General features: G+C 38.7%; 1 protein-coding gene across 1 annotated transcript in view; it reads left to right on the plus strand.

Moving 5' to 3' along the window:
• The window catches only part of PARD3B (par-3 family cell polarity regulator beta), an 812,619-nt gene that overhangs the window by 619,365 nt on the left and 168,619 nt on the right, over positions 1-24,635 (plus strand). The window contains exon 19 of the mRNA XM_023760488.1: positions 12,315-12,425. Coding sequence (XP_023616256.1) covers positions 12,315-12,425 — 111 coding nt within the window. The remainder of the gene's footprint in view (positions 1-12,314; positions 12,426-24,635) is intronic.

Here is a 24,635-nt window from a genome sequence, read left to right on the forward strand (position 1 = left end):
ACTACACATTTCTAGGTGAAAGCATACATTTATGATTGTGTGTTACTAGTAATAGCTCTTTCTGAATTATAGGTGATTAGAAAACCTTGTCAGAAATTAAATTGCTGTTGTTGTTTAATCCTGGATATACTTTCTTTAGTGATGTTATATGGCTGAGAATGAGATTATATCCATTTTTATAAAATGATATTACAATCCCATGGGAAACCTATTCCTATGTAAAAGATTCCTGTCTTTTGCCCCGCCCCACCCTGGACAAAGGAAACGTTGATTGCTCAATGGCCCTTGAGTGACTGTCACTTAGGCAGAGCTCCTCAGGATAAGGTGTTCTGGGACCTGGAGGGTGCCTACAATCTTTACTGTGTGACTTAATGAATAAACAGAAATTCTATTTAAAATAACAAATTACATCGCATTTTGAATTTGGCAACCCATGGGTCGCAAACTCAAATGTAACTAGAGGAAGGGAGTTTCTAGACTTTGAAAAAAACTGAAGTAGAGACTCTTGTAAGCAACACAGATTTGAAAACTTTCATGAGACCTGTGACTTTTGTGCCCTAGATGAGTCCAGGTATTACGTACAGTTTCTCGTGAGACACTAGGGATGGATATTTTTTTTCTATCGGCCCATTCGTAGTTGAGAATCAATTCAGTTTTATGACCTGCTCTTAAGGGACTTATCAAATAAAAAGGATATTAGTTAACTTTACTCTAAATCTAACATAAAAATATTGAAACCTGACCCTTTGCCTTATAAACTAAGTTATGGCTCAATTTTTTTAATAACCTCTTTTTCCTAAAAGAACTCCTTTATTAAGGAGCACAGATGGAGGTTATTATTATTTTTAATTTCGTTAAAGACAGGATGAACTAATGACAAAGGTAAGCAGTGTCAAAACTCTAGAGAATGAGAACCTTGCAACTACCTCACACATACCTTTATTTGAAACCTAAGATTAAAGAGGCCATAATTTCTGAGGCTGAAATTAAAGGTCTAAGTACATAGACATCATGTTTTTGTTTCCAGGTGACATCTTGCAGATTAATCATCTTTAATGATGGCTTGGGGTTTACATCTCATTTTAGAACCTGGCATGGTGTTTTTAAAAAAGGTGTTTGTACAACATGAAAGAACTGGTCATCAGAGATAGAAGCCTAAGGTGACTCAGGGCCCCCATGATGTTTAGATAGCCAGGTGTCCTGTCCATTGCCTTTCCTAGGTGAGTCACAGTCTGTCCCCTGTTTAATCTTGCTGTGGCTGACTATAGACATCCAGGCTGTGCCTACCTTGTAGCTCTCACACCTACACTGAGCTAGTATGGTGATTGGCGTGTTTATAGGGACAGTATCTTCTAGCTTGGGAGCTTTGTAGGGGAATAACATGCTGATTTATGAAGAACCATTGGATCCTCCTTCTAGGATAGAGGCTATGAAAAAAGGAGATAAGCAATATATTCCCTGAAATTCAGACTTCATCTGTAATTCGGCTCAGCAACCGTTGTTGAGTTTTTACTGTGTATTAGGCACTAAGAATGAGAGTAGAGACCATTTGACTAATTTACTTACATCCTTAGCATCTACTAGAGAATCTGGCACAAAGTAGGTACTCAGTAAGTATTTGTTAAATGAATGCATGAAGGCGTAAACAACAAAACATATAGAGACTCAGTCCTGGCCCTGGAAGAGCTCATGCTTAAGCAATGGTTAAAATAGTGCCCTATTCCAAATACAGCTGGTAGTACCAGCACAAGCCCTCCTCCTCTCTGTAACCTTCCCTGAATCCATTCTCCATCCTATCCTGAATGAAGATACATATGCCTACTCAAGTTTGTTTTGAATAGGAAAAATGTTATGCACATCAAAAAAATTAAAGACCTTTAAATGTGAGTTATAGTCAATGGAGACATCCCAGAAATTAACCTCCAACAATTCTCCCTTATTCAAAATTGCTTTTTCTTCTACAGGAAAAAGCCCAGTTAAGAGAGCTTCCATCTTTTAAGAACAATTTCAAACTTAGTATCACTTATTGAAAATCAATATAATAACTCTTTTCTATTGTTTAAGGTTCTCTTACCAGCTCTCACATGCATTAATTACTTTGCTTCTTTTGTACTTGTACAATAAATCCTGGGGGGGCGGGGAGGAAGCCACCTAATTTAAGATTTTTATGGCACAATGGAAAAGTTTCCCACCCGCAGGGGGAAAAAAATCTGTGATGTTCTCATTGTCTTTTTAAGGAATATTTTATATATTAAAAAGAAAAAAATATTTTTTAAAGCCCAAGTTATACTTTATGTGACATGCAGAAGGTTTAGAATATACAGAACATAAAAGAACATTACATGAGCTATAGAGGGTTAATGCTGTGTTCTTAATTTTAAATTTCAGATAAATATGATTTCAGCTTTGATCCTACATGGACTAATTCTTTTGTCACTCAGCTAATTAATTCAGTATGCTAGAGAAAAGATGCTAATTTGGGCATCAAAGAAGTGATCTTTTTTTTTGTTTAATCAGAGCTATAAAGATAAGTTTTACCCCCATTAGACTGGATCGGGAGCTCAATCATTTTATTCTTATCCAGTGCAGATGAATTCCAGAGAAAATGTGCCCTGTTATCTGAACTTCTGAATATGGAGAGGCAACATCCAGGATTTTCTTTAAAAACAGTCCTTTGAATAGTCGTTGTCCACCCCCCACCCCCAAAATATCAGTCATTTCTGATCATTGTCCTTCTGTTCTTTACACGCAACAAGTTAAGGGCACCCTCATTTTTTTCTGGTAATAGATTTTATACAAATTACACCTATATTCATTGGTGATGTTGGAATATAAGTTGTATTTGACATTTTGTTCAGAGACTATACATGTGGCCTCTGATTTCTACTGCACTTTTTTTGCTTAGCTCTCCCTGGGGTTAATTCCATTGACATGGGTCAGTCAGTTTTTCCCTTCCCAGGCCCTTTGCTGAAATGGCCCCACCTGCCAGGGAATGGACCTCAGAGCTATTTCCTGCGGTGCGGGGCCAGGATTTCCTTCTGCAGGATGAGTTTGGTCAGTGTGGGGGGAGCCCAGCAGGGTGATCAGAGGAAAGCCCTGCCATTGGGAGAACCTCCCACAGTTGGTAGAAGATGTTTGACATGAGGTGTGATTTGGTCTCAGAACACTCTTTCCTTGTTTTGAGGTTTCTGGGGCATAGGAGGTAGAGAAAACGGAAGGAAAGAGGAAGCAGGAGATGCTGTGGGTGGGAGAGTGAGAAGGGCTATCTGGTTATTAGCCACGGTCAGAACTCCAGCGTGTTGTCTGTCCGACTCAGTATTGGGGTTTATGGACAGGCCTTGGGTCACGCCTGTGCACTCCAGCAGCCTTCAGAGATGCTCCAAGACCCACTTAAAAGTCATAGGAAGGAAAAGGAAGAAACCACATGTATCCTGCTTTGAAATAAGTAAACATTTAATAAAAAGACAAGCCTATCTAACTAGTAAGAAAGCATAAGAATGCAAAAAAAAGATCTATTTCTTTAACGCTCCTGTTAAATATATTTCCCAGAAATCCTAAGCGGTTAGTCTGCATCACTGAGGCTCTTGCCTACGATGTCTCAGAGCCAGCGAGAGCGTATGAAAGCGATTAATCAAGTTCACGGTGCTCCTGACGAGGGTTTCTCCTCCTGGAAAGCGGAGGGTAGAATAACTTAAAACCCAGTGTGGTAGTGACAGCTAATACGCTTTTATAGTCCCCGTGTGGATCTGAAAATCATACCTTATTAGTAACTTTATCTTTCTTGCTCACTCATTCAGGTTTATTTTTATTTCTGGCCTCTTTTTCATATTTTCCCGTCTTTTTCCTAACAGATGATGCTTTAATAATCTCAGAGCAGAGTTTTCATTTGCTACAAAAAGAAAAACTCATCAAAAGTAACTGGCCAGCATAGCCAGTGTGGCTCAGTGGTTGAACATCGACCTATGAACCAGGAGGTCATGGTTTGATTCCTGGTCAGGGCACATGTCCTGGTTGCAGGCTCGATCCTTAGTAGGGGGCCGTGCAGGAAGCAGCCCATTGATTGATGATTCTCTCTCATAATTGATATTTCTATTTCTCTCTCCCTCTCCCTTTCTGTCTCTCTAAAAAATCAATAAGAACATATATTTTTTCAAAAAACATATATATTTTTTTAAAGTAACTCTCCAGTAGCTCCCAAATTCCTTAACTGATTTTCACAAGTCGGTCTTCTAGAGGGCCTCTTCACTTGGTTGTTATTTGTAGGAAGATGGGTTATTGGTGATGTGCATTTTGCTTTACTGCATTTCCTGGATCCTCTAGAATTATTTTTTAAAGTATATTTTATTGATTTTTTACAGAGAGGAAGGGAGAGAGAGAGAGAGAGTTAGAAACATCAATGAGAGAGAAACATTAATCAGCTGCCTTCTGCACACCTCCTACTGGGGATGTGCCCACAACCAAGGTACATGCCCTTGACCGGAATCGAACCTGGGACCTTTCAGTCCGCAGGCTGACGCTCTATCCACTGAGCCAAACTGGTTATGGCTAGAATTATTGTTTAATGTATTCGGTATTTCCAAATTCATGTGTTTCCTAGCTCCTCAGTCAGGGCAGGCAAATTAGCTCAAGGATTCCCAAGTCACTTGAATTGAGCCTGTGGGCTGCCTAAGACTCTACCCAGCAGGTGTTTTATCTGCTTAGAGAGAAATCTTAGAGTGTTATAGGACCTCTCTGCTTTTTAATCCCCAAAACAAACATCAACCTATTTGAGATCTGAAGATTTCTTGCTTGGGAATGAAGAGTTGCCATGACCATCAATTTAGGAGTCACATCCTGGAATTAAGAACAGCCCAGAGGAAAGTAGTCGTTTTAGGGTAGACAGGAAGGTTAGCCTCAAAGGAAGTGGTAGATAAAGATATCAGTGGGATTAAACATGTTTGTCGTTTTCATATAGCTTGCCTTCATCTTGGAAACATATAAATGTATCCCAAATAAATGTCTAAATCATATACCAGAAATTAAAATATTAATTAGAAATATTATTTTTAGGGCTTCCACTGCTTGGCCCAATTGGAGTTAACACGACTTTTAAGATTGAGTTCTTCAGTTACTAAAAAGCATCAGCTCAGTTGCTGCTTGTGAGCACATCCTATGAAGCAAATCCCTGTCTCCTTTCACAGGCCATGGAGTGGACTTGGACTTTTAAAATCAACGCTTCTGTTTGGGAAAGCATAGAGAGTGATAGCATTCCACCCCCCTCCTGAAAAGTCACCAGCATTAACAATGGCAATCCTACATACTGTGGGAGGCTAAAAATAAAATTGAATGTTGGGGTTTTTTTTGCTTAATCACGATTGATTTCCAACAAACGCAAATGTGTTCATTATTCTATCAATAATATTAACATAAAAGTAGGCGATGCCCTTAGGTACCCACCAAAAGGAGGGAAAACTCTCTAATTGGTCAATTTTCACTGAATTTTTATCAGATGCATTAACTCTCAAATACAGTGGGAGCCATCTGAGGTAAACAAGTAAAGACCTCTGTGACATACGTTTTAGAGAGAAGCAATAGCTGAAGTGCACAAAACCGTGGGAGATTGCAATGCATGGAAACTAATTTTGTTGGCATATGCATATGCTAATTCACAACCCAATTTAGAATACATCAGACAACAGAACCCTTTTATGGGTGAATTTCGGAATAAACTATGGAAATACAGTCAAAGGTCTGTGAACTTCTCTCCTCCCGTATTTTGCTTGAGCTATTTCAAACTGTATAATTTATAAAGTGCTAAGACAATATCATGTGTAGTTTGTAAGTCAGCTAGTTACAGGGAGAATGAACCATTATCCAACTCCAGCAAACATGACCGTGAGGCTTGTGCATTTTTACATCTGACATCATTCCATAGATTTCCAAGTTCAATATTAATGGTGACTGGATCTCGTAGCCTTTCCAAATGCATCATGGACACCTAAAGGTATTCTCCGATTGAAGGGGGGGAAATACATTCTATTTCAAACTTTCAACTATCCTTGGGTTCATAGGTCACCATTAATTTGGAATAAGATTATCTGAACTTTTTTTTTGCCCACCTTTTAATCATCTTGAGCCATTGCTCGGGATTGCTTTTAAGTGGAAGAAGAGTGGATGCTAATAGCTGCCTAAACAGCCCAATGGGATCTAGGAGGAAAGTTGTAGACAGTACTTAGCAGAACTACGAAGTGAATTACATGAGAGACCAGGCATGGAAAAAGCCAGAGATGAAGCTAAATATATTGTGAATTTGGATCATTTGCCATCCTGCCTGGGAATCTGCAAAGGTTTTGAATGTCATCATTATCTAGAAAACTCGATGAAAGATACAGAAGAAAATATTTGATGAGAAATTAGGGAATAACTACTTAGAATTGTATTTAAAATCTTTATCAAATGGAAAGTGATAGGATCCCAGGGCTTGTTTTGTTAAGTTAGATACTACCTGAGAGTTGAGGCTATTAATGGTTAAATTATATGTATATAAACCATATGATGTGTAATGGCTGTTCAGTAAATGATTGAATGAATGAATAAGCCATTACTTTCCCAGGGACTTCCTACCTAGGCAAAATCACAATGTAAGTAAGGTCTGTTTTTGGTATTTTTCTGTAACCCTTTCTGTTTCCACCTTGTGTATTCTACTTCCTTTGATTTCTTCATTTCTGCCAAGAAATCTCATTTTATCGATAGAACCTACTTCTCTTACACATGTTGTATCATGTTATCTGCTAAATTATTTACCTGGGAACACCTTCACTTCCCCTTTATCAACTCTATAAACAAACTAGTTTCTTCTCCTAGCCATTTCTTTTTCCAAATCTCCTCCTGCTTACAGCCAATTCCTCCAGAAATTCTGTATATCTCTGACCTCTTCCCTTATCAAGAACATTGTTCTCCTACACCAGTGTTCATGGTAGCATTATTCACAATAGCCAAAAGGTGGACCTACCCAAATGTCCATCCACAGATGAATGATAAGCAAATATAGTAAGTACATGCAATGGAATGTCATTCGGCCTCTAGAAAGAAGGAAATGCTGATACATGCTATAATATAGATGAACCTTGAGGACATTAGGCTAAGTTAAATATTGTATGATTTCACTTACATGAAGTACCTAGAATTGGCAAATTCAGGCGGAAAGTAGAATAGTGGTTACCAGGGGCTGGAGAAGGGGAAATGGGGAGTTACTGAGTAGATACAGAATTGAAGTCAGGGGGTGACCAAAGTATTCTGGCAAAGGATGGTGGTTCAAGGTTGCACAACAATGTGAATGTACTTAATGCCACTAAAATATACACTTAACATTTATTAAAATGGTATATTTTGTTATGTGTATTTTACCACAGTAAAAAAATAACTTTATTCTCTTCTCTGTTCCATCTCTAACCTTTCACACTCTGTGGCATTTTTTTCTCTCTCAGCAAACAAAATTCCTTCAATATCAGCCAAATTGAAAATATCCTTCTTGAACTTTCCACCCTGCCTCTAGTTCCCATCCTACCAGCAATGGTTGTATACACACAGAGACACAAAATTTTAGACTTATCTGCCATTCATTGTTGAGATCACTTGGCCTCTGCTTACACCTCTCCACTGAACCTTGCCAAGATGATGAATGGCTACCAATTGCCAAATCTCCAAATCTAGTGGACACTATTCAGTCCTCACCTCTCTGGACTTCTCAGCAGTATTCCAGGCCAACCAATCAATATTTCTCTCTCACATCAATATTTCTCTCTCTCTCTCTCTCTCTCTCTCTCTCTGTATGTGTCTTTCTCTCAACATAACTCGGGTGAAGATTACAATAAAATGTATGTTACATTGTGTCATTTCCGCTTAAAATGACTTGGTTTCTCCTCTAACACTCTTTAAATCTCCCAATTTCCTTGACTAGCTTCTCTGTTCCTTGAATTACTAAGGAATGACCTACTGTCACTCTTAGACTAAACTCCGAGCTTCTCTCAGACCTGCACTTTGTGGTCCTTGCCCTTCTTGCCCTCAGGATCCTGTGCGAGTACCTGCTCTGCTCTCATTCCTTCAGCTACTCTGACCTTCTGTCGCTGCCTGGGATGCAACAGGCCTTTCCCACCTCTTGTCCTCTGCGTGTGCTGATTCTTCCACCCACAAGGCTTACCTCCTTTTTTTGCTTGTCTGGACCTCTCGCCCTTGTAGTCTCAGTTTAAATGTCATCTCCTCACTGAGCACTTCCCCAATAATATCCTAGTATTGTCCCTCTTAATACCCTTCATAGCACTTTTTACAACTTACAACTGTGTATGTATGTGTATATATACATATATATATGTATACTTGTTTGCTAACAGTCTCCTCTATTAGAATGTCAATTCCATGAGGTAGTGCCCAATACAGTACCATACCTAAGTACTATTTCACGGAAGAGATGCCTAGTAAATATTTTTAAAACAAATTCATAAAGGAGCAAAGAAGAAAGCTAGCAAGCTAGTTTTCCATAAAGCTGTTTCATATAACCTCTCCATAGAAATGAACAGGGACAGGTGTTTTAAGCAAGCTTATAATTCATGAAAATCTAAATTTACATAAAGGGTATGTTGAAAGGTGATTTTTCCACTTTACAAAAAGATCCATCATAAAATTCTTTAAACAGGCTTCCCAGGTACATGGAACATAAGATTTTATTGATTGAAACCATATGTTCACACAGAATTCTTCAGGAAAATATCTTTTATATAAAACAAGGTTGACCTGTAAGCAATTTCCTTAAGGCATCTAGCCCAGAATGGCCAATCTCAAATTTCCGAGGTAATAGATAATGGGAGGCCTGGAATGCAGTGGATATTTGAAACCCTAGAATGCAAAGCAGTCATTTCAGCCATTTAGGTTCCTCATGAATTTTCTTACAAAAATAGCTAATGGGGAAGTGAATCAAGGTATCCGAATCTCCCCAACGCCTCTTCCTGTGTGTCAGGGAAAGTAAGAATGGCTGTGAAATGACCCCCAAAGAGGCTGCTTTGGAAAGCAGAACAAAGGCTTGTAAAATTCATCCAACTGATGCTTTTCTTCCAACTCCCTACCACCACCACCACCACCACCGATAATTAAGTTGTCTGATTGCAAAACTGGAATAAAGAATTATGTGTGTTAATATATAAAATGCAGTTAACTTCTCTGGCTCTTAATTTCCTCATCTGAACAATATGAGAGTCCTTTTAAAGATTATTGTTTTATAATTCTGTTCTTGAACCTACCCAAACTTTACAAAATAAAGTAATGTGTGACTGTTCTCTCTGGTTAATGAAATAAATTTCTCAGCTATTTCTGCCCTTCTTGTTGGAAACTTTAGTAAATGATCATGAACTGTGATTCAAAACATTTATAATACTTGTGGAATTGGTTGATTTGTTTATGACTAATGATTCTTGCTAAGAAGAACTTGCTTTGCAGAATTTACTTACAACCAACCTTTTCTTGACCAAACATGTTCCACTAGGGTGGGAGTATAGTAAGCTATTCTCAAGCTGCAGTAAAATTGAAATACTTTAGCTGCAGGAAGAAAAAACACTTGACTGGTTGTGGTAATAAAGATCAAGGTATACTAGGGCATAGGTTAGTTTTACCCTTCAAAAACAAACTACTTTTGTCTCAGAAAATCCATAACCTTCAAATTTAGAAGAAGATATTTAGGACACAGAGAAAATATCTATAGAGTTTTGGGCAACATTTTTTCCCTTATCAACTTCCTGAAGCATTATTCTATCCTCCCCACAATTTTTATTTTTTGCCCAAATATTACTATATCTGATGACATTTTGAGGGAAAATTGTTTCTCTATGTGATGTACTAAGGTGTTCTTTCATTAAGAATTTTAGAGTAATAATGTTGACTTCTAAGACTTTTCTGCATGAGTCTGAAAAACTAAAGAATATATTAATGGAAACACACATTATTGAGATATCTCCTGCTTTGTAGGTTTAAGAGAGACCTTGACTATATCAGCAAATCTCAATTATATTTGAAAGTTAATGTTCTTAAATTTTGTATTTTTCTTTCTTCCTTATTTACGTCTATAAATGATATCAGGTCATTTCTTCATTGAGGGAAAAAAATTAGATGCAGAAAGGAAGGCAGGAAAGAGAGAGATAGGAAAAAAGCTGGGGATGATGGCGTTAAAGCTGATACTTGATCAACCAACATCCCAAAACTAGGCTGAATACAGAGGGAGAAATGCAGTAAGAGCAGAAGCCGATAGAGAGAGAGAGCAATGGGAAGAGAGAAAGTTCATAAAAGAGAATTTATTAATTGGAATTAGAAATTGCACAATATGCAGAAAAGTCCAAATTGGGAGAGACTCTGAGGAAAGTAGGATGCATTTGTATTCTGATAACAACAAGAATGTAGATATTAGTGGTGATGTCTTCCATGTGCGATACTTAGAGCTGCCACTTGACTAACAACCTCTGCTTTGTTTTTGTTTTTGTTTTGTTTGTTTCTTAATCCTCACCTGAGGATGATATTTTTTCCATTGATTTTTAGAGAGAGGGAAAGACAGAGAGAAATATCGATATGAGAGAAACAAATTGATTGGTTGCCTCCTGTACACCCCCAACCAAGGCCCGAGCCAGGGAGGAGCCAGCAACCGAGGTATATGCCCTTGACCGGAATCAAACCTGGGACCCTTTGGTCTGCAGGCCAGCGCTCTATCCACTGAGCCAAACCTGCTAGGGCACAACCTCTGCTTTAGATTGAAACACAATCTAGAAAAAAACAAATATAACCCATTTGCATGAAATTCAGAGTTCCTTACAAGTTTATAAGCCAGGTCCTCATGTGTGGAGATTCTGACTCACTGTGCATTTGTCAGGAGGTTGGGGTCAGAGAGCGGGATTGGTGGGGGTGAGCCAGTCAGCCCAAGAATGTGTAATTTGAAAAATGTCCTTAGTCAGAGTGACTTTTCTTTTTCTGTTTATCAGCAGAACATCAAGTCTTTTTATTTTTTATGTGTGTTGATCCCAAGACCATGGGAGACTGCTTCTGAAGAAAATATTTGTTGGGAAAAATGTCTGTCATTTAAGAATGTGTCCTGCTAATAATTTAATAGCTTTTTTATTTCAAATGTGCAATTTTATTTTCCTCAAAATGCTGAGGAAACATACTGTTCTTTTAAATGGAACTCTAGTTCACTGTTGACAGGGAATGTAAATTGCTACAGTCACTATTGAAAACAGTATGGAAGTTCCTCAAAAAATTAAAACTGGAACTAACGTATGACCAAGTAATCCAGAATCCATTATATTCTGGATATATATCCAAAGGAATTGAAAGAGGATCTTGCAGAGATATCTGCATTTTCATGTTCATTGCAGCATTAGTCACAATAGCCAAGATATGGAAACATCCTAAGTGTATTATCAACAGATAAATGGATAAAGAAGACATGGTATATACAAGGTGGGCCAAAAGTAGGTTTATAGTTGTGAGTATGCAAAACATAGTTTATTCTTGTATTATATATTAATTATTGTACACCTTAAATTTACACAATGTTATATGTCAATTGTATCTCAATAAAGCTAGAGAAAAACATAAGGTATCATATGTGCCATTGTGTCCAGTTAACAACAAATGTGCCTGACACCAAGGAGTGCTCAGAGCACACTCACCCTGGGCTGACTTAGGAAGCCTGTGGCTATGTAGGAGACTAAATGTGCTGAGAAGGAAAGAGAGCTGTGGAGGAGGCAACCCAAGTTCTAACCCCAGCCCTGTATGGAATTTGTTATGTGGTCTTGGTCAAGGCCTAAGGCCTCTCAGAGCTTTCAGTTCTCCATCTGTAAAATGACAGTATTAAAGTAGGTGTTCAGTAAGGTCCCTTGCAGCACCATCGTTATATTATCCCATGAGTGTAACCTTAAATGTGCATGCCACTTGGAGCTTTGGAGTCCTGTTTCAGAGGTTGGTCAGGTTTTACTTATATTTGAATGATAACCTTTCAGTTCTTTAATCTCTACTGAATTAATGGTTTTACATTTTTGGTCTTTAACCATATGATTCTGTGCATGCTGTACAATCAATATCTGAATGGAAAGAGGGAGAGTAGAAAGAAGAGAATTCAATAACTATGTTATTTGTCTGCTTTCAATATCTTACTTTACTTCCATTTTATGCAAAATGATTTTGTATTACTTAGTATAAAGAATTATGGTTTAATGGACTCATCTCATAAATATATTAAATGTACCATAACAAGAACACTGTTATTGTTAACAGCCATCTTCTCCTTTGTGTTTTACTAGATTTGGAAAGAAGAAAGACGAGAAGAGTGGGAAAGCTGAGCAGAAAGGTCCTGTGAAGCATGGGGGCCTGCGAGAAGAGGAGCTGGAGAAGATGAAAGAGGAGCGGGAAAGGTGAGCAGAAAGGCTGGCCCTGTTGCATGTGAGCCATGGTCTGGGTTTCATTTGGTTATTGCATCCATCAGCTGGAGAAATTTTACTTTAAGAAACACAAGAGGTTGACTGATACAAATGGAAAAGTACTTGATATAAAAGGGGACTGCCTGTCTTGGGGGATTTTTATTATATTTTGAGAAGAAATTAACTTCATGTTTTTTTATATCAATATTTATAATTTCATAATATGCTACTCCTGGTTTTGACTTTATCAGTGTATATTTTCTGTATGGTTTAAACAACCAGTTTTTTTTTAAGTAAAAAAATATCATTTTGATGTTGACGTTTAGAATGATCATATTTCCGTAGTCTGTTCCCAATTTTTGTCAAACTGTTGTATGCCTTCTTAATTTTATTCTGCTAAATCCATTTGCGTACTGTAACTTGAGAAGTACATGTCCTTCATTTTTTAAAAGCCAGTGTCTTTTATTAGGCTATCAGCAAGTTGCAAAGTATGTCGCCCATCTGTTAAAGGACCAGTTCCATTTACTGAAATAATGACAGTTTGCAAGGACTGCATTCTCCAGTTTGAGGAGCTTAATGTTCCCATTTGGACAAGAGGTCCTTCACGTATCTGTGATGTTAACTCTGGCATTTATCCCAAGTAGATGCATAGATATTTGATTTTGAAACATGTGGTAGAATATTTATATTTCTCCATACTTAGTTGCGCCTTTACAACTAAATGAAACTTGGAGAAAGTCTGAGATTTGACAAAACTAGCATATAATTTTAAATATTCAATTCTGACGTCATTGTGTATCAGGTCAGATTTGTCCAACTTTCCACTTGCTTTTTAGTAACTACAGCCCCCCCTTTTTTTTAGAGTTGCTCATACTTATTTTAATACTCTAGCATGTATACTAAGAAAATCATACTTATTCACTGTTTTCTTGCACAGAGCAGACTACGAGTATCTACAGTTAACCTTTGACCCCTATCTTATAGTCTATTCCCATTGGGAAGGCTGACTTTATCAATAGGGAAAAAAAAGAAGAAACGATTTAGTCCTTTCTCATTTTTGAGGAGTTGATAGGCTCCAACCCAGGGTCAGTGGAGCAGTTAGAAGGAAATCAAGTGCATTGCATTGTTGTGGACAATTCGCCTGGCAGAGCTGCCCCAAGGACAAGAAAGACGAATTCTCCAGCATCGCCCAAGCGGCAGTAACCCTGTATATAAAATGTGCTTCGGGCTAAGGTTTTAACGCATGTATTGGCAAAGACATCAGTGTGGCGAGCCCACATCACAGTGTGCTGCTCCCTTGGCTTTACTTACCGAGGCACCACATCCTATGCCTCATCCTCTGGAAACTGAGCTGTTTGCTAGAATGCAGACTTCATATATTTTGTGGCTCAATACTTGCTTGGGGTTGGGGCAGGAGGTGGGGGGAAAGGGGGAGAGACTCATAGTAGCTAGGGAACTGTGTGCCAGCTAGAAAATTGATAACCCATAAAATAAGGTGGGTTGTCTTTAAGCAAGAGTTCATTTCCTTTCTGGTTTTGCTTTTAGGAAGCAGGTGCCTGAGGGAGTTTTGTTCTTAAAGCAAGGCTGTAAATTCGCCTCAGCTGGCTGTATAGGCTTCAGGTCCAATTTTTTAAAAAATATATCTGGTCAAAATATTGAAAGAACTATGCTATTAGCCTTCACTTAGGCCACGTCCCACACATGAACACATAAAACGCATCTGATATGGGTTTCCCAGAGACAACATTGTCTCAATCATGTGTGAGGGGAAGAAGTTGGAGGAGTTGATTTTATGGTTGGGTGCTATAGAATGAATGACCAAGGGCATTTCAACAGCTCAGGGGCCCAGGGCCACAGAGGGTAGAGGTGGGGGCTGAACACTTGGCATTACTCCCAACCCTGGAGTCCCATTTCTTGGCTCTCCATCATCCATAGGAAACCAATTCACAACTCTTAAAGAACTCAGTGAGCCTATCACTCTTCATGGCATGGCCATGGAAAACATAAAGCAAAATAAGAAATAGTGTATACAAGTTCATAAAGTTGTCCTTTTCCCTAATACATTTAGAATTTATTACCTTATGATGTTTCAAGCCATCCTATTGCTTATTGCTTTGTCCTAGATATCGAGTTAGTAGTTTTTCATTAACATATCCCTTTTACAAAGGATTTAAAGCATTTACATAAAATACATACCATACAGTGTTGAAGCCAGCTTGTACCAGCGTGTGAGAGACAATTATTAAGCTTTCAAGAATTCTGTGAGCTAGTTGATAAATCCGTGGTAGCTGGAAATTGGTTATGGTGAGAATGTTTACTACTCCACAGAAATTGGCAAATGCAAAAAGTTTGAGTTTGCTTTTTCAAAGAGGCAGCTTACCAACACACCACTGAGGGGCTATACCAACTCTATTTAGTGAGTACCCAGGAAGAAATTACCAAAAATAGAGGCAAAAGAACACAACACTCATCCAAATCAAAGCACATGACTTTCTATAGAAGCTGAGTTTCTCAAAGTGTGGTTCATGGGCCACCTACATCAGAATGAATCACTTGAGATGCTTATGAAAAATGAAGATTCCCGAGTCCCACATCAGCCGTGCAGGATGAGACCCTTGGGAGTTAAGCCCAGGAGACTGTGTTTAATAGGTGAGCCCAGGTGATTCTTTAGCATTCTCATGTCAGAGGACCACTGACTTGGAGGTGCAAGGTTTGGCTCGAACATTGAACTGTTCTTATTCTATAAAAAACGATACACAGAATTTTTTCCCCAAGAGGATTGAATAACCCAGTCTAAAAATATAGTCATCTTTCTCATGCATCCTCTCTGTAGCAGCCTCCCTCACTGCACACTGTTTTGCACACACAGAGGAACCCTTGCCAGAGTTCATGCCTAAGGGAAGACGGATCACTTTCCCCAGCACCTCCCATGCATGAAAAAACATGGAAAAACTATAAGTTCATTAAGAAAATTTTGGGGGAAAAAAGTGTAAAGAAGACTATTAAAATCATGCATAATTCCATCATAATTTCATTACTACTATAAATATTTGTGGAATCTTTTTACTATGTATATTAATTCTTTGAAAACTTGGTATTCATACAGAATATACAAGGTGTCTCAAAAGATGTACATGCATTTTGAATGATTATAAAGTCAGTGTTCATTAACATACATTCATTTTCAAAATTTAAAAGTATCTATAAAAGTGAATAATGTTTTTGTCAACACCTGTTTTCAAGCTGATGACCGTTCTGGTCCAGGCACTGCTGATGACAGGAAGCAGTAGAATCACAAACAGCAATAATCATTTTGTTGGGCATTTGCATACCCTCAGTTCGTTGACTGTTGTGGGTTTTATACTGTAAACTTTATCTTTTATGTATCCCCATAAAAAAAGCCTAGTGGCACTTTAGGATAAATTTTCTTTGTTCACCCATTATTTCAAATCAGTTAAACCTGAAAAGGAGTAAATATTAAGTGAGTTATCGTCTGTTAAAGTATGTACACATTTTTGCAGATGCCCTATATAGTATCTTACCTTTTTTCATAGCATTATATTATGAGCATTTTCATTGATGTTTTGAAAAATTTACTTATTTGTTTATTTTTTTAATCCTCACCAAGGATATTTTTCCATTGATTTGTAGAGAGAGTAGAAGGGAGGGAGGGAAACATCGCTGTGAGAGAGACACATTGATTGTTTGCCTCCTGCATGCACCCCACCCAGGTATGGGCCCTTGACTGGGATCAAACCCGGGATGCTCTCTCCACTTAGCAAACCAACTAGGGCAAAAATATGTAATTTTGATGACTATCCAATATTCTGTGAGATCAATATACCATAATTTATCTTCTATTGTCAAACATGTAGAGTTTCCAGTTTTCATTGTCCCAAATAGTAATTCCTTGATGAGCACCGGGTACAAAAATTTTTATAGATTTCCTTTTCAAATCATAGAATTGCTGTTTGGAGGCTCAATTTCCCTGTAGCTGTTTAGTTTAAGGATTAATCTAAATTTAATTCTAAATTTTAGGATTATATCACACCTCTCCATTTCTCCCATTATTTTATTATGATTTCCATAACTCACTATTATCTACATATCTAAATTATGATATGAAACTATTTGGTACTATATTACTATATATGAAGAGTTTACTCATAACTATAGCTATGAAACCGTCAAAAAAGCCATAACAGGGGGATTGAGTTACTATATTAGATTGGAAGAATGCAGAGTCCAGAATAGTATTTCTCAGTGGGGGGGTGGAGGGATGGGGAAAGTAATTTTGCTCCCCAAGGAACATTTGGCTGTATCTAGAAACATTTAAATGTCACAGTTTTGAGGGGATAGGAGGCAAGGAAGGAGTTGCTACTTCCATGTCCTGGGTAGGGGTCAGGGATGGGCCTAAGCATCCTACAATGTACAAGACAAGTGACTTGTCCTACACAAACTGTCAGTGTGGAGATTGAAAACCCCTGTTCTAATCTCTGGACTTCACAAAGAGAAGGTACCTTCCTGGACATTAGCATTGATTGTCTCATGATGTCCTGTGGCTAACACAGAGAAATATACACCAGATGACATAACCCTAGAGGGATTATGAGCTATTGGAGAAGCTGTACCCAAGACTGCTAGTGATTCCATCCATATAAGCTTGCAAGAAAAAAAGTTTGTCTCAAATTTTATTTTTAACGCTGGCCTGCTGAGCATTGGCATCAAACGATGGTGCCTGTGGGTCATATTTGAATGCCAAGAAGCTGCAGGGTTCGATAATGTGTCGGATGACAGAATCATCTGGAACAATGGATTGAATCAAACACAAAGAAACTTAATAGGAATAAATATAAAGTCTAGCTTTTAGGTCCAAAACTGAACGGTACAAACACAGGATGTGGAAGGTTTGACTTAATACCAAATATATGAAAAATTTGCCTGATGGTTTTCTTTGAGGGAAAGTTTAGCATGAGTCAATATGAGGATGTGCCTGCCAAAAAAGTTAATCCAGTCCTAGGCTACATGACTGCAAGTCCATAGACAAAACGAAGGAAGAAGCAATAATTCCAGTTTTACACAGCTGAGATAATACCCGGAGCCTCCTGTGCTCTCTCACACACAAAGAATGGCAGCGCCAAATCCAAGTTGTTTGAAAATGTTGAAGGACCTGTGAGTCATAGTCTGCAGAGTTAGGAGGTAGCTGATTTCACATGATTGAAGGACTTTCCTATGTCACAGTTTTGAGGGGATAGGAGGCAAGGAAGGAGTTGCTACTTCCATGTCCTGGGTAGGGGTCAGGGATGGGCCTAAGCATCCTACAATGTACAAGACAAGTGACTTGTCCTACACAAACTGTCAGTGTGGAGATTGAAAACCCCTGTTCTAATCTCTGGACTTCACAAAGAGAAGGTACCTTCCTGGACATTAGCATTGATTGTCTCATGATGTCCTGTGGATAACACAGAGAAATATACACCAGATGACATAACCCTAGAGGGATTATGAGCTATTTGAGAAGCTGTACCCAAGACTGCTAGTGATTCCATCCATATAAGCTTGCAAGAAAAAAAGTTCGTCTCAAATTTTATTTTTAAAGGAATTAGGCATATTTCATTCCGTCCATTCTATTATCTGTCTCTCTGTCTCTGTTCTTATTCATCTACTCATTTGTTTTCTTGAAGATACTATTGAGGAATTATTTTAAGAGAGATGGCCTTCCGCCTTCCGCCTTCCACTTAATAGAAGGGAAAACATCCTGACAATCACAATCCTCATGACGCAGTAGTTTGTCGACACTGGAAATGTCTAATAAGGAACCGATTGAGAAACAATTAGTGTGTTAGGAAAGTATTGGACTAGGTCAGAGTTTCATAAACTTCAGTCATTGATATATTGCCTTCATTGTCTTATTATATTTATACACATGCAAATCAGTAAAATATACAAGTGCAAAATCATGTAAGTTACTGTAATTACATACATTAAGCCACATACCATCAAAAATCTTTTTGTGTATCATTGATGCTGCATTTGTTCTTAGATTATCTCAATGGTCTTCTCCAGATCTCAGGGTCTTAGAAATCCTGTATAATAAAAGCCTAATATGCTAAGTGTCTGGTTGTCCAGTGGCCATTCTACCAATCAAAGTGTAATATGCTAATGATATGCTAAGGCCGCTTGATCACTCGCTATGACGTGCACTAACCACCAGGGGAGCAGACAGTAGACCAGTTGACAGTCACTATGATATGCACTGACCACCAGGGGACAGATGCTCCCATTGGTAGATTAGCTTGCTGCTGGGGTCCGGCTGATCGGGACTGAGTGAGATGGGCCAGACACACCCTGGAGCCCTCCCATGGTCCCTCCCTGGCTAGTCAACCTCCCGCGTCCCTCCTGGGCCCCAGTCATGCACTGGTGGGGTCCCTTGGCTTGGCCTACACCCTCTCACAATCCAGGACCCCTCGGGGGATGTCTGAGAGCCAGTTTCGGCCCGACAGTGGAATGACCGGTCGCTATGACGCGCACTGACCACCAGGGGGCAGATGCTCAATTCAGGAGCTGTTCCCTGGTAGTCAGTGTGCTCCCACAGGGGGAGTGACGCTCAGCCAGAAGCCAGGCTCACCCAAGGGCTCCCAGACTGCGAGAGGGTGCAGGCCGGGCTGAGGGACCCCCTGAGTGCATGAATTTCATGCACTGGGCCTCTAGTATGTACATATCTAAGTATAGAAGTATTTACCTTGAATTTCTAGAGTGGCCTCTCTTGAAATTGCCATGGCATTGGTTCATTGTAGTATGTGCACTATACTTTTTATTATTTTTTATCACCTTTTGTCCCCTCTTTTACCTCCCACCCATTCCTCTCCACTCCCGCAATCACCATACTGTTGTCCATGTCCGTGAGTTCTCTCTCTTTTTTTCCTTCTTTGCTCAGTCTCCTCTCTAAATTCTCCCCCAAGCTGTCTGCCTGCTCTCTATCTATGACTCTGTCTCTATTTTACTTGATAGTTCAGTTTGTTCGTTAAATTCCACATGTGAGTAAAATCATATGGTACTTGTCTTTCTCTGACTGGCTTATTATAGCATAATACTCTCCAGGTCCATCCATGCTGTCCCAAAGGGTAAAGTTTTCTTCCTTTTTACAGCAGAGTAGTATTTCATTGTGTAAATGTACCACAGCTTTTTTAAAAAAAATTTTCTTTATTGATTAGATATTACATATGTGTCCTTATTCCCCTGTTGCCCCCCCACCCCCACCCCCACTCATGCCTTCACACCACCCCCCCTGGTGTCTGTGTCCATTGGTTAGGCTTATATGCATGCATACAAGTCCTTTGGTTGATCTTTCCCCCTTACCCCCACCCTCCCCTACCTTCCCTCTGAGGTTTGACGGTCTAATCGATGCTTTCCTGTCTCTGGATCTGTTTTGTTCATCAGTTTATGTTGCTCATTATATTCCACAAATGAGTGAGATCATGTGATCTTTATCTTGTACCACAGCTTTTTTATCCACTTGTATATGCACTATTCTTATCTGAGTGTATAAGCTCAAGTTTCCTGCTCAACATTGTGCACTAGGATTTTCTTTGTCTCCTATTTGATTTTTTGAGCTGGTCATGTGTCCCCTCCTGAAACACGTCAAACAGCCCACTGCTGTGAAGCCCCGTTTTAAACAAACTCATATTTTTTCTAGTAAGATTGGAAATATTAAAGCATTAGTTCTAAATTTCTACGTGCATTGCTAGGAGAATGAATTCAATATTATATTCCAAGATTATTTCTTATAGAAATTTTTATCAGGCTAAATTAAATTAGCATTTTTCAAACATTCAGATTATGTAAATTCGTACAGTGAACAGAAAGCAAGAGATTGTCTTAGCCAGTCAGTGAACATATCTTTTTGTTTTATTCCATGACTTGAACTTAAATTGATAACCTTCTCCAAAGTATGAAATTAACCAAAGTCTTAAACCTATAAAATACCTAACTCCGTGCATGTTGTATTTGTATTGTTAATGCCTTGTCAGAAGTCAGGTGGAGATTAGGTAAAAAAAATATATATATATGTTTCCTCATTTATCTGGGATTATGGTACTGAGGGAGGAAAAAAATCTTCATTGACATCAAAGGCTGTCTTCCATTAAAGTCCCATATCACCGAAATAACATTTCATTAAATGAAACGTCTTACTAATATGGAGTGGGAGAAGGAGTTTAATAACAGGATTTTGCACTTCAAGATTTTCTATTATTCTTATATACCATTATCAGAGTTTATTTTGCAAGGGAGCTCATTCAGTGTGTTAATGAGACGTTTTTGTAGATCTTATTAGACTCTTAGAAGGATAAATGAGGAGGTGAAAGAGGTGACTTCTCCCGTCCAGGATTGAGAAGCATGAAAACATATGGCTCTTGTTTTCAACCAGTGGCCTGAACGGAATGCCTAAGCGAGAGTGAAGCTAAGATTCGGGAAGTTCGTCTGTTTCAGTGTCTGCGTTCAAGGTTCTAAGTTTTCTTTCCTGGTAGGAAGCCTTCCAAGAACGCACAGTCCTCTCCCTTGCCTTATCAGCCAGGCTGCTTGTGGCCTGTTCCCTTCGTTTAAATCAATACATGTGTTTTTGATATTTGGCAAACCAAAATTTAATTATGCAGCTGCAAGTTCCCCCCATAAACGAAATGCATCTTAGAGAAATAAAAACATTCAGAAACCATTTATAGTTTGAGAATACAAGTGAGTGAAAATCTATTCCCAGCCTCTCAGCATTTTATTTAATTTTGGGAGATTTTTATGTTACTGGAAATTGAAATGAGAACCAGAATAAGGCTAGAGTTTATCCAACATTTGTTCATGCTGCAAAATGAAGATGCTTAGAAAGGAAATGAAAGTATTATATTTGAAATTAACATTTTACTTGTAACCTACATAAGTATTACCCTCCTAAATACATACAGCAACAAATGAATTGATAGGATTTTTTTCATTATTGTATCCTAAAAAGAGTGCCTACTTTATTAAAGATACCAGAAGGCTGGTTTCTTTTATATGCCAAGAGACTCTCTATAATTAATTATTTACTGAACTTAAATGTTGGCATTATTTAAACTGTTGAAAACACCCATGATTTGGCATGATCACACTCACATGATTAATTCAGCGTGGCTTTGCTCCTCCCTGAATATCCCTGTCTTTTGCAGTAGAATTTGCTAGGTCCTGTGGTGTGGGCAAAATAAAATGTTGGAATGCTTCCCAGTTTTAATAGTCCTAATTTATTATTACCACTGAACCCTGATCAGATCATTGACTGGATTAGATCCCAGTTTTTCAAAATGCCCCAATTTATGGCTCCCTTAGAGTCCTGATAAAAATGTGTATTTGAATAAGGCTTTGGGTAGCTAACCGAGATCCAGTTAATTACTTTTAGATTCTTATTAGATCATCACTGCACGGAAGTTATGAAACATATTACTAGACGATGCTTCTCAGGACAAGGTCATGGTCTCATTTTATGCTGACAGAAAGAAGCTATCAGATTTCTGTTCTTCATAGTACTAACCATCTCAGTGAATGGAAAGAGATTTGCCATATCCCAGTAATTACTATTGATGCTTGGGTTGCAGTAAGGATGCCTCTTTTCCTAGAATAAGAATTGAAGAGAGAGTGGGCGGGGGGAGGAGGGGAGGAGAACACTCAAAGACACAGGGCATAGTGGCTACTACACCCCACCACCCCGTATTCAGAAGCCATCTTTCAAGATTTACTTCTAATTTAGAAGGCAGAGGGGGATGCTGGTGGTTTTAATATCCATACATTTATTTTATCATTGTAACACCTATCTTCTCAGAAATGCTTGTGGTCACCAAAAAATTTGGCACATTACTGTATTCCTATAGACAAGAGCTGGGATCACCTACATCCTACTGTCGCGCCAGCATTTTTTATGAGCCAAAATCCTTTTATGGAACTTGAATCGATGTTAGAAGTGCTGTATTAGCAACTCCTTGTCAGCCGAGCTGGATTAATACATAAAATGAATCACTTGACTGGCAGGCTTTCCAATAGTCGTTCAGACAAACTTCTAAGATTAAAGTACACCAGCTCTTTTAAAAAGTGTTTTAAGAGGATACTCTTAAATTCAAATACCCTGGAGTGACATATTATATTGTTGTATTCAATTATAGTGCAATTGAAATACATTCTAAAAAGAAATTATACTAATCTATCTAGAGTGATTCCATGGAAATGTATAGAATACCTGATATGATTTTTTTTAAAAGTCAGACCCAGTTGGTGTGGCTCAGTGGTTGAGCATGGACCCATGAAGCAGGAGATCATGGTTCAATAACAGTTAGGGCATGTGCCCAGGTTGTGGGCTCGATCCCCAGGAGAGGAAGTACAGTAGGCAGCCAATCAATTATCCTCTCTCATTGATGTTTCTAGCTCTCTCCTTCCTTCTTCTCTAAAATCAATAAAAACATATTTTTAAAAATTAACGTATGGGCTTGCCCCAAGACTTACTTTAAAAAAATTTTTTGTAAAGTTCTATTTTGATATACACACAAAAATATATTCAACATAATTAATTAACTTTGGTTTGCACTGAACTTTATGCAAATCAGAGGTCTAGATAGATTTAGTTTGATGAAGGTTACCTACAGCAGTGACAGAATCTGAAAATAGCATTTTCCATGAAAACTTTGGGTCACTGTAACTTGTGGAAGGCCATTTGGTGACTAGAATTTAGGAATAAGAGTCCAACACTTATTTTATCGATTGTTTCCATGCGTTTGGATAAACCACTTTTGAGGATGTATTCTTCAAGTCCCTCTTGTTATTACCATGAAATAAAATGGTAGTAATAATACTGTAAGACCTCAGTTTTATACATTTTATTTGGGTAAAATGTTTTTTAACTGCTAAGTTCCTTGGAAGGGAAAAAAAAGGAAAAAATAAAAGTTAAGTGAATCCAGCATATTTACTGTGAACTAGCTCAGGCTGGGCAGTGTACAAATAAACTTAATTTGTTGAAAGTGCTCTGACAGATGTGGGCAAATCAAACTTTTTAAGTCAAATGGCATTTTCTAGGACTTCTAAAGTATTTCGCCTTCATTTCTTGTTGGCCATATGTTATGTTGCATCCTGCTTTGGACAGCTCCCATGACAACGCACCCACTGTGGAGGCCAAGATTATTGTTCACACAGGTTGGCAAGTTCTGCAGGTTCAAAGGACACTCAACCTATTGTCTTCCAGAGTCTGCTTTTTCCCTTTTGCATTCTTTATATAGAAATCCTAACCTAGGCCTGTGATTTCAAACACTAAGTTTTGAATATGCTTTTTTTCAAATTTCCTGGGCACTTTTCCACTGGGAGTGATTTTTCCCTCCCAGGGACCATTCAACAAGGTCTGAAGACGTTTTTAGTTGTCCCACCAGAAGGAAGGTGCTTCTGGAATCTAGTAGGTAGAAAATGAGCATGTTTCTCACCACCCTACAATGCATAGGACAGCATCTCTATAAGAAAGAATTATCCGGCTCTACATGTCAGTTGTGCCAAGGTGAAGAAACCCTGTTTTAGAGAAATAGATAATTGTATAATATGGATATAGATGCACAGATATAGACAGACATGTGCTGTAGATATGTAGAATCTCTATGGTTGGACCTAAGGATGTGCATTTAAAAGGCTTTTCCCAAATGATTGTTGTTTATAACTGTGATTGGGATCAACTGCCAAGGGGGTGGCCTGGGGAGGCATGTGGCCAGGTGGGAAGGTTACAAGGCCTGGGAGAGGGTCAGAGCTAGGTTAAAGACCTGCCTCAGCATGAATACACAGTCAGGCCACTCAACTGTTCCAAGCCGCTCTGTTCTGATCTGTTAAATGAGAAGTCTGTCTTTTAGACGGTTGGGAAAAGCCGTATTTCTGAAGCAAGCACCTGGCTCACTCTAGGTGCTCAGTGCTTTTTTCTGACCAGCTCTGGGGATTAAAGACCCCAGATAATCCCTTCAGTAGCCTTCGGGAGCCCAGAAGGCTCTGAGACACACCATCTGTGAAAATTGCTGAATTGGATATTGTCGTGAGGAAGAAGGCCAACTTGAATGCAGGCTTTGCCCAGCTGGGAGTCGTGCCAGGTAATTCCATTCAAGAAGCTTCTCCTCGTTTCTTATTGATCACCTGTTGGAAGTTGAGCCGCAGAGTGATCTTGGC

The sequence above is a fragment of the Myotis lucifugus genome, unplaced genomic scaffold (genome assembly GCF_000147115.1).
Source record: "Myotis lucifugus unplaced genomic scaffold, Myoluc2.0 scaffold_3, whole genome shotgun sequence".
Classification (NCBI taxonomy): domain Eukaryota; kingdom Metazoa; phylum Chordata; class Mammalia; order Chiroptera; family Vespertilionidae; genus Myotis; species Myotis lucifugus.